The following is an 11,094-nucleotide window of genomic DNA, read 5'->3' on the forward strand; positions in this document are numbered from 1 at the left end:
TTTATTTCAGCTTTTTTCTGTCAGCAATATTTTGGATTATTTAGACCTTTTAGCTATCATAAATAAAGCTGCTATGAATATCTATGTACAGATCTTTGTATAGTTATATTCATTGTTCTTGGGAAATATTTAGAAATATTTAGAATACCTGAGTTGTATGATAATTGTGGGTGTGTAAAGTAATACAAAAGTACCAGATTGCTTTCTAAAGTAGTTTGATTGTTCTGCATTGTCGCCAAGAATTAATAAGAGTTCTAACTGCTCTGCATTTTTGCCTATATTTGGTATTGTCTTTTCCATTGTTTCCATTCTTGTTGGTCTGTGCTGATATCTTGCTGAGGTTTTAATTTGCAATTCCCTGATGATTAATGTGGAACAGCTTTTCACATGCTTATGGCTCATTATTTTGGTTTCTCCTAAGTTCCCTACTAGAAATTTTATGTTTAGCTTTGACATTTAAGTCTACACTCTAATTCAATTTTGTGAATAAGGGTCAAGATTCATTTTATTCCCTACAGATGTCCAGTCTTCCAGCAACATTTATTGAAGAGATCATTCTTTAACCTTTTATAGTCCCTAGCACCTTTGTGGAAAATCAGTCTGCCAATAGCATGTGGGTCTACTTCTGATCTATTCTGTTTCACTGATCTATATGTCTATACTTACACCAATAGTACAGTATATATCTCTATAGCAGAGGTCAGCAAACAATGACCCAAGGTATGGCCATCTGTTTTGTAAAAAATATCTTACCGGAACAAAGCCACGCCCATTTGTTTATATATTGTTGATGCTGCTTTCATGCTACAAAGATAGAGTGAAGTAGCAGCAACAGATCATATAACTCACAAGCCTAAAATATGTACTATCTGCCCTTTAAAAAAAAGTAATGTAATTCCTCCATTTTGTTCTTTTTAAAACTGTTTGACTATTCTAAGATCTTTACATTTCCTTATGAATTTGAAAACTAATATCTATGAAAATGTTTCCTGGAATTATCAAAAGTAGGATTACACTGAATCTATAGATCAACTGGGGGAAACAAACATCTTAACAATGTCACTATCTTTGTTTCCTTTGACTTTGCTAGACACTCTTATAGTCCTGATAGCATTGGAAGATTTTCTTTGTGATCTACAAACAGAGTTAGGTCACTAAAAATATAAGGTTATATTTTTCCTTTAAAAAAATGTATGGCATTTATTATTATTCTTTTTCCTATTGTACTATCCAGAAACTCTAGTAAAACGTTGACTGGAAATAGTGAGGGCAGACAGCCTTGAATTATTCCTAATTTAGGGTCTGTTTTAGTCAGTTCAGGCTATAACAAATATACCATAGACTAGGTGGCTTAAACAACAAACACTTATTTCTCAACAGTTCCGGAGGCTGGGAAATTCAAGATCAAGACATCAGCAGATGTGGTGTCTGGTGAGAGCACTCTTCCTCGTTTGCAAATGGCCATCTTCCTTTTGTATACTCACATGACAAAGCAGAGAGAGAGAGATCCATGTCTCTTCCTTTTTTTTCTTTTTTTTATTATGTTATGTTAATCACCGTACATTACATCATTAGTTTTTGATGTAGTGTTCCATGATTCATTATTTAATAAAAGCATTAATCCCATCATAAGGACCCTATGCTCACAAATGACCTAATTTAATCCTAATTATTTTTCAAAGGCCTCCTTATGCCATCCTACTGGGGGTTAGAGTTTTAGCATATAAATTTGGGAAACACAGCAAGCAGTCCGTAACAGGGGCAAAACATTCAGTCACTTACATTCATTATGTTAGCTGTAGATACTCATAGATGTTCTTTTTTTTTTTTCAATACTTTCTCACTTTATTAAGGTTAATAGGGTACTTATACATCTAAACATTTATTGTAAGTTGTCAGGAACATTTAAACTCTGAATTATCTTTCCATAATTAAGTTTCTTTAGGCACATCGGTTTGTATTTCATAGAAAACACTTGGTCTTTAGGTCACAAACAGGAAAAGAGTGTAATTTGCAAATGTTATAAAGATGACTCCAAATCTCAGCTAACTTCTTTCCCAAATTGCAACTCTTAGTATTTAATGAAAACAGAAACCAAAAACAATTGCTTTAAACGTTATAACTGTGTGATTCTGGTGACTAAGAAATCCCTGAAAGAGCAGTAAGCCACGATTTCTGGAAAGCTCAGAGCACTAGCAAGGTTTCATTGCGAAGTATTTGACAGAAGGCCACGGGTCGTGTTTTCCTAAGAGGAGCTAGGAACTAAGGATGTCATTTAGTAATGCATTGGAATGGCATTGCCTAGTGCAAGTGTTGCACAGAAACTCCAGGTCACCTCTTCATTATCTATTATTTTGGATAAGCTTCCACAATCATAGCATGGCCCTGCCCACCGGCGGCACAGGCAGCCACTAAGCCATACTGGCCTCCCTCCTTCCGCAATCTGTTGGCAGCCGCCATGACCAACCGGCAGCCAGTAGCTCCAAACGGGTGTCCCAGGGACAGCGATCCACCCCAGTTATTGAACTTCTCCAGAGGAGGTGACCCAACCTTGGTTTTTCTACCCATGTAGTTTTGTGCAAACCAATCAGAATCCATGGCTTTAAAATTAGCCAAAATCTGACCTGAGAATGCTTCATGAAATTCAAAAGCATCAATATCACTCATTGTTAATCCTGCCTTTTCCAGAACTTTTGGAGTAGCATATGTTGGTCCAAGTAAAAGTTGATCTTTTGGATCCTGAGACACATAGACAAAATCCCGCAAATATGCCTTCGGCTTATAACCCATGGCCAGAGCCTTCTCCTCTGCCATAATCAGCATTGCAGATGCACCATCAGTCAGGAAGGAAGAATTTGCAGCTGTCACCGTGCCATAGGGCTTGATGAATACAGGTCTTAGCTTGGCCATCTGCTCCAGAGAGGAAGGACGAATGCCATTATCTTTGGTAACTGTATCTTTTCCTGGTACTTTGAAGGGTACAACATCAGAAAGGAGGCCTTCATCCTGTGCCTTCTTGGCCAGGCTATGCGGACGCAGCGCATACTCATCCTGGTCCAGTCGAGAAACAGCGAAGGCAGCGGCCAGCCGGTCTAAAGAGTGGCCCATAGTCTCACTGGTGGAGAACTCAGCCACTGCAGGGAGCTCAGGTGATAGGAAATTCAATCTGAATTTCGAGATTAAAGAAAGTCGCTGACCCAGAGTCTTGGCCTTATTGAGCTCAAGCATCATTTTCCTCATTTTCCTTGAATGACGAATAGGGACGTCAGACATTAACTCTACACCACCTGCCACGACCACATCACACTGCCCAGAAGCGATCAAGCCAATACCTGTGGTCATGGCTTGGTTGGCAGAGATGCAAGCCATGGTGACAGTGTGAGCAGGAGTCCTGTCAGAGAAGCCAGCTCCGAGGGCAGCCTCTCTAGCCACATTGCTAGTCTTCACTTCCTGTATCACCGTGCCAAAGATGATATAATCAACATCCTTCGCGACACTGGTCCGATGCAGCAAACCCGAAAGTGCTGCTCTAGCCAAATCATGTGGCATCAGGTCCTTATACGAAGTGCCTGACTGCAAAAACGGAATGCGAACACCATCCACCACCACGATATCCCTTATGTTGGGTTTCGCTAAGGTTTTCTTTGATTTGGTCTGGGCGGCTGGGGCAGCTCGTAGCTGGGAGGAACAGCTCAGAGGTCTTACAGAAAATCGGAGGGCCCATTTTGATGTATTGGGGAGATTTTTAAATGTGTAAGTCAAGATGGAAGTCATTCTGAAATCTCTGTTCTCTCAAACTCCCGCGGCAGACACGAAAGGTTTCTCATAGATGTTCTTAAGTAGATCAAAGAAGTTTCCTCTTCCTATTTTTTATCACAAATGGGTATTGAATTTTGCCAAATGAAATTTCTGGAACTACTGATTAGATCTTATGGCTTTCTACATAAACATGTTGAATTGTTTTATTTAATTCCTCTTTTCCTGTACTGATTTAAGTAATAATGCCTCAAAATCCCATAGTCAGAATTCTTGAAAAAGAAAGAATGTTTTTATACCATAATGGCAACTGGACTGGGTAAAAAAAATGTTAGGATATTTTACACCCCTTAAAAAGGCCATTCTCTACATCCCCTAGATAGACATTCTTGACTATCTTATGAGCACTTCATTTTGGCAAAGGCTAAAGCCAATCTGAGTTTTTCCACCTTTGAGGTTGACTCTCTTTGATGCCAAGATTGCTATTGAATTATTCATTATTTATTAAGTCCAGAATATTAACCACATTATATCTTGGTGTTGCCAGTTTTTATCAGGGTTTTTTGAGGAAATTTTCAAATTCAGGATTCTTTTATTCAACAAGGTTTTATTCTTTAATAACCTGGAATATTCTGGGTGCTATTTTATTCATGAATGGCAATTTTAATTATCTTGAATTTCTCTTATCAGTCTTTCATACTCCATTAGTCAGGATTCCCCAGAAAAATTGAACACTTATTACAATTTGTTATAATTAGATTTATTATAGGGAACTGGCTCACATAATTATACATTTCCAGTCTTAAGGCAGTTGGCTGAACAATTCTGTGGGAAGGTCCATCCTTTTGTCCTATTTAGGACATCAACTGATTGGATGAGGTCCATCCACATTATGGAGGACATTTCTGCTTTATTCAAAGTCCACTGATTTAGATGTTAATCTTATTCAAAGACACCCTCACAGAAACACCCACAAAATTTGACCAACTATCTGAGCAATATGTCCCAGCCAAGCTGACACACAAAATTCACCATCACACATTCTTAGGTTTTTCTCTACCATCAGTTTTATATAATTACTTTCTATACTCAAATCTGACTATAATATCACGTATTGGGGTTTACCACAGTGTCTACTCTGTTATTCATTAGTCTTATTATCAATGGCTTTCATTTTTAAAATAGATTTATTTTTCTCCTACATTTATTTCCTGAGCTTTTACAAGGATCTTTTATCAGACCATATAAAGGTAGACCATTAGGGACGCCTGAGTGGCTCAGTCGGTTAAGCGTCTGCCTTCAGCTCGGGTCATGATTCCAGGGTCCTGGGATCGAGTCCCACATCGGGCTCCCTGCGGAGCAGGGAGCCTGCTTCTCCCTCTGCCTCTGCCTCTCTATCTCTCACGAACAAATAAATAAAATCTTTAAAAAAAAAAAAAAGGTAGACCATTAGACTACTACAGAATATATCTCTGGGATCATATTACCTGGGTTGGCGTTTTAATGCTATACTTTAACAAAGAATTTCCCAGGATACATATTTATTTATTTATTTATTTATTTATTTATTTATTTATTTATTTATTTTAAAGATTTTATTCATTCATTTGACAGAGAGAGAGAGCACAAGCAGGAGGAGCAGCAGGCAGAGGGAGAGGGAGAAGCAGGCTCCCCACTGAGCTAGGAGCCCGATGTGGGGCTCAATCCCTGGACCCCGGGATCATGACCTGAGCCGAAGGCGGATGCTTAACGACTGAGCCACCCAGGTGCCCCAGGATAATAACTAACTCCCTAAATCTCTGTTTCCTGATCTGAAAAGGGGGACAACCATACTAACTTTTAGAATTGTTCAACAAGTTGGAAAGACGGGATATATGTCAAGCTCTTAGAACAGTATGCGGCACCTGTGAGGCAGTACATAGAGCTTTTTCATTCACTTTGGATTTTGCGTTTTTCTTACATTTTATATGTATATTTCATATACTCCATGTTTATTCCTTTCTAATTATTATTATTTTAGAATATATGTAGTTCTTTCAAGTCAAACCATTCTTGAACAATGGGTGGGGTTTAGTGACTTTTATTACACTTTTGTTTTATTATAAGAAATGGCCAATTATCTAAGAATGTTTGCTCCCTTTTCCAAGAGAAGAGATGTCAGTGAGACACCTGTCCAGGCTCAACTGTATCGAGGTGCCCCTTGCTCTGACTCAATTCAAATAATCTAGTAGGGGACTCTTACAGTCCCCGAGTCAGAGCTACGAAGGGAATCAACCAGGAGAGTTTCACCACTTCGGTATTTTCATGGGCAAGACATAAACTTGTTAAGCCCCTGACAGTTGGAATTTTTGCTTCAGCACCTGGTGGGATTTGACCTAATAGAGATTCTCATGAAAAATACAGATTGAGGGCAGCTGCTTACACAGTTCTTCCATCTTTTCATTTGGTTAAAGTTTATGATATTTGGCAACTATTGTTTGTGAATTTGGTTGTGATTGCATCTGGCTACTATCTTCAATCAGGATGAGAGTAGAGTCTCTTTTTTTACTGTTTAATTGTTGTTTGCTTTCTTTTGGGGCAAGAACATTTCCATTAGGAGAAAAAGAAATTATAAAAATTAATAAAAATATCTCAGTTATGTAGTTCTGGCTTTGTACAGAATTATAGACTGGAAATTACTTTGCCTTACTTTAAGTAATTGTTGTATTGCCTTTCAATTTCCAGTATTGCTGCTGGGAAATTTCATGCTATTCTACTTCTTGAGCATATATAAGAAACCAGATTTTTAAAATATCAGTTCAGATATTCACCTTAAATAATTCTGAGAATTTTTCTTGGATTATTTTGTGATTTATTCAATTCAATTTTCTGTTTATTCATACTGGGAACTCCTATTGTATCACCCAAACTCTTATTTTAACTTAAATTTCTTATCTCTCAAGTTTCCCTGTCATTTGTCATTGTACTTTACTTTTTGTTTGATTCCTGGAATTTTATCTTAAGAACTTCTTATTTTCTTTTTTTAATTTTTATTATCATACTTTTAAGTTTCTATGACTTCTTACTTATCTGCTAAGCATTATTCTTTAAATAGCACTCCATTCTTAAATTTGTGGATGAAATATTTTCTCTTACTCCTCAGAGGATGTTGCCATTTTGTTTTCTCACCCTCTGTATTCTTTGGTACCTCAAACTTTAAAAATTTGATTTTTTCATGTCTCTATCATCCATATTAAATTGTTTCATCATATGTCTAGTGCCCCCTCATATTAGCAATTGAATATTTAACAGCTTATTCCAACATCTCTATGACCATATATGGAGTTTATAGGCTATTGTCTTCAGAGAAAGCAATGTGTCTGGGTTGTTGGTTGGGAAAATGCTGTCAATATGAATAGTTTTTATTCTTTTGGCTGGTTTAATTCCTTCCTTAAGAGGGGTCTTTCAATACAGTTCTTAGAATGTGTAAGCCTGGTTCCCAGTATCCAATGTGCCAAGTTTAAATTAAACACACTAGTTTCAGTATGGTATTCCTCTTCTATTGGGAAATACAATAGAACATCTGTGACAGGTGTCCCCATTTCATAGAATCCCCACAGAAAACAGCCTTCAATGATCTGTCAGTCTACAACAGAAACAATTCATTAGGACAGGAAAACAGGATTGCTAAATACCAACACAACTTATTTCAACCAATTATCTTAAGTCCACTTTTAAAATCACTTCCTATTGCAATTCAAGAAACATCTGAATAGTACTGCAGTACATGTCAAGTTTCCCAGAGCCTATTCCAATTACTGTTTCAGGATTTCTTTTCCTTTAGTGCCTAGGGTTCTTGGTCATGTCACTTCAAAGAACGAAGAGGTAGACAAGACGAAGAGTGGTGGGCAGCAAAGCAAAGCTTACTGAGCGATAGTACAAAGCTTCCAAAGAGGGAAGGGACCCGAGAGGGTTGCCATTTTGGCGTTCAAATCAGGGGTTTTTACAAGCTCTTTTACAGAACTATTTTAAATAACCAGAGTGTGGGCCCCCTGCAGATTGGGTTGCTAAGTCATGCCAATCAGGGTTTTGATCATGCACCTGTCTACCTAACACGTTAATGTTTACGTGCTGATGGTCTTTTTGGGCTGACATCTGGAGACTTATGTCTTAACTGCCTCAGCTCATGATAGTGACAAATGTTTTATGGTCAATTGATGTATCAGGATGTTTTGCAAAAGTCACTTTTACATTAGTGCAAAATGGGAGGCTATTGCTGTCTTGTTTAAGCTATAAAATAGGATGGTAGTCCAGTTTTGTCTTAGCTGTCCTGGCTCCCTGTTTTCTTTTTGGGGACCCTGGCCCTGACTACCTAACTGTCCAGCTAACTCTTAACATTACCAGTTTAGGATTCTCCTTTTGGGGGGCTAAATCAGCTATCTAATATTTAATGTCCATTGTTATTTCTCCTCTCCTGTGCTGTTTGTGTTTGTATGTTTATGCCATTTTAAAAATACCTTTTCATTTAGTGGGTTTTTAAAAAGGGACAAGAGGGATAAATGCATGTGTTTAATAGGCTTTCAGTAGATAAGCCCTTTATAGTATTTTGTTTGGTTTCTGTTCTACTTTTTAACTCTGAATTATAATGAAGGTGTTCACTTTGTTTATAAGTTTCTTTGTGTTTACTTTCATGAATGTAAAAATATGCCTAAAATATGTCTTTGTGTTATTTTTTTCTGTTCCTCTTAAAAATCTGATATATTGAAGATACTCATTCTCTTTATTCATGCTCGTAAAAGCACTAGTCATGTGATAATATGTTTAACTAAACCTATAGATCTAAGCCTATCAAATTCAGAATGAAAAGCAATTTTCAAGTTACTTCATGAAAGATATAAAATTCACAAACATATCAACCCTGACTTATCTCCATTCCTGCAATGATATCCCTGGTTTCTTCTTTGGTTCTGAAATTTTTGTTTCTATTTTACTTCATTACTACATTTTGTTTTGTACCCAAACTTTCCATAATGACTTCCAAATACATTGTTCCACTACATCAGAAAATATGGTAAGCAAATAATAACAATGATTTTTACTGATCACTTTTTTATCTACATACTATGCTAAGTAATTTCCATTTATAAATGTATTTAATCTTTGAAATAACTGTATGAGTTAGGTATTATTTTTATTATTTTTTTTAGAAATAAGAAAATTTACACACAGGAAAGTTATGTTACTCAGCCAAGTTTTAGCCACAAGAACTTGTGTAACATTATATTAATAGAATGTTAATTCAAAAACAGGGCAAGTATGTATATATGCATCAACATACTTGCAATTAGGAAAATGTGAGAATTTTGATTTTTTAATTATGTGTGTTTATATATATTACATTTTCTATATATCATATAACTAAACATAAAAATATACTTAAAATAAATATCTTGCAACACGAGATTTTAATATAATTTTTTAAATTTTTTTTAATTTATTTATTTGACAGAGAGATAGCACAAGTAGGCAGAGCGGCAGGCAGAGGGAAAGGGAGAAGCAGGCTCTCTGCTGAACAGGGAGCCCGATGTGGGGCTCGATCCCAGGACCCTGGGATTATGACCTGAGCCGAAGGCAGCCGCTTAACCGACTGAGCCACCCAGGTGCCCCAAGATTTTAATATAATTAATATCATTTAAATTTGTTTCCAAATGTAACAGTTCCAATGTGAATAAATTTATCAAAGATAACACAATTGAAGATAACATAGAAGTGGTTACTTACTTCTGATTTCACAAGAATCCTGAAGGACTGATCTACCAGTTGGGTCGTAGGATAATTTTTTTGTACAGGGGAAAAATCAATTTTATTATTCTTTATTTGATAAAGCATATGCTCATAAGCAGCTGCAGATTCCAATGGCTCAATGCCATAACTGACATTCTGCAACAGCAATAATCCCCTAGGTATTTAAACACGTAAAAAAGAAATAAAACGATAGTTAATGTAGACTACCCGTGGAGAAATATAAATCAACATTAAATTAAAAAAATTTATGGGAATTTAACAGTGGTCTTTGTGGCCTAATATCTAAGAATCATCTCTTCTTACTTGGGTAAACTTTCAAACACAATTTTACAGCTTCTTCTCTCTATTATGGCATTTAGAAGTCATTGTGTTGCTAGTGTGGCTAAGACATGTGAATATTCTTCATACTAGTGGAGGTTTTCCTGCATAAGTTTTATGACTGCCAGCCTAGGATAGAGACAAAGAGAATAGGAAAAATGATAAGATGAGGAGGAAGAAAGGAAAGTATATGAGAAGAAACACAATCAAGGTGTCTATTTTTTTGTCTTCACTCTATCCTTCAAGATGTTTCTAAAAATTAAAGGGTCACACAAGATTTTCAATCAGGTACATCTCTAGAACATGCCATTACCTGAGTCCAGAACAAGTGCTAAGTGTCACAACTGATTTTGGAACTTCTGCAGCATATCCTTGATAAAGACAATGGCCCTAAACAGGAGTACACAAAGATACATTCATGAATGATTTGGATTTTTTTTAAGTTTTTATTTAAATTTGTTAGTTAAGCACACAGTGTAATATTAGCTTCAGGTGCACAACACAGTCATTCTACACTTCTATACAACACCTGGTACTCATCACAACAAGTGCATGAATGATTTGTAAATAAAGTTTTTGGTGTATCCTTACTTCCTAGATATCATCAAACATTTAATTTAGCCATTACCATAATATTATCTACCAGATATTCCATTATCTGCAATCTCTTCCTCTTAAACATTTTTGCCTAAGAATAGTCATGACTCCTATCTTTCCCCCAAATAATTCTTACTTTAATTCTAAATATTTGACAAACAACTTTTTTATCTGCTTCTTTTCTCTCTCAGCCACATTTCTTAAATGTATAGTTTATAACTACTAACTTGATGTAATTCACAGCATTAATTTGACTTCAAATGTGAACATTTCACTTGTTTTTTTTTTTAAGTAACCCAAAAGTATCTTAACTGAAATTTCTTCATTATCTTTCTCTTTAATATCTCACCAAGTTAATCATCCTTAGTTCAAGCTCTCCTCCCCATGGACTTTCACAGCATTAAGCTTCCCAGGTTCTCCCCTAATAATCTTTTTCAGTGAATATTCCCTTCTCTTCCCTTAAAAGTCTAGTGATGTTTACAGTCAGCCCTGTTCCTTTGCTAATGCTGTGCTATGAAAACTTTAGTATCATCACATTCCTATGAATTTGTTTCTATGTTATTATTATATGTTATTAGCTGTGATATATATTATTTCCATGAGTTCCAGATAGGAACTTTCCTCACTGAAGGGGGACTA

The 11,094-nt window shown here is 36.2% G+C and overlaps 2 protein-coding genes across 2 annotated transcripts in view; both read right to left on the reverse strand.

Moving 5' to 3' along the window:
- Positions 1-10,540, reverse strand: part of LOC118009785 (A disintegrin and metallopeptidase domain 3-like) — a 99,442-nt gene extending 88,902 nt beyond the window's left edge. Inside the window, exons 1-3 of the mRNA XM_035003824.1 lie at positions 10,487-10,540; positions 10,172-10,248; positions 9,517-9,694 (exon numbers count right to left, since the gene is read on the reverse strand). Coding sequence (XP_034859715.1) covers positions 9,517-9,694; positions 10,172-10,248; positions 10,487-10,540 — 309 coding nt within the window. The remainder of the gene's footprint in view (positions 1-9,516; positions 9,695-10,171; positions 10,249-10,486) is intronic.
- On the reverse strand, positions 1,967-3,816 carry LOC118009943 (trifunctional enzyme subunit beta, mitochondrial-like). The gene has a single exon (XM_035003987.1). The coding sequence runs from the start codon at positions 3,772-3,774 to the stop codon at positions 2,350-2,352; it is 1,425 nt and encodes a 474-aa protein (XP_034859878.1). The 5' UTR covers positions 3,775-3,816; the 3' UTR covers positions 1,967-2,349.
- Positions 10,541-11,094: the final 554 nt, after the last annotated feature.

This window comes from Mirounga leonina, unplaced genomic scaffold, assembly GCF_011800145.1.
Source record: "Mirounga leonina isolate KUSES-001 unplaced genomic scaffold, KU_Mleo_1.0 Mir_128, whole genome shotgun sequence".
NCBI lineage: Eukaryota > Metazoa > Chordata > Mammalia > Carnivora > Phocidae > Mirounga > Mirounga leonina.

What these genes read in the sequence shown, in the direction of transcription:
- LOC118009943 (XM_035003987.1), bottom strand. Translation starts at nt 3,774, where the DNA reads ATGACTTCCATCTTGACTTACACATTTAAAAATCTCCCCAATACATCA.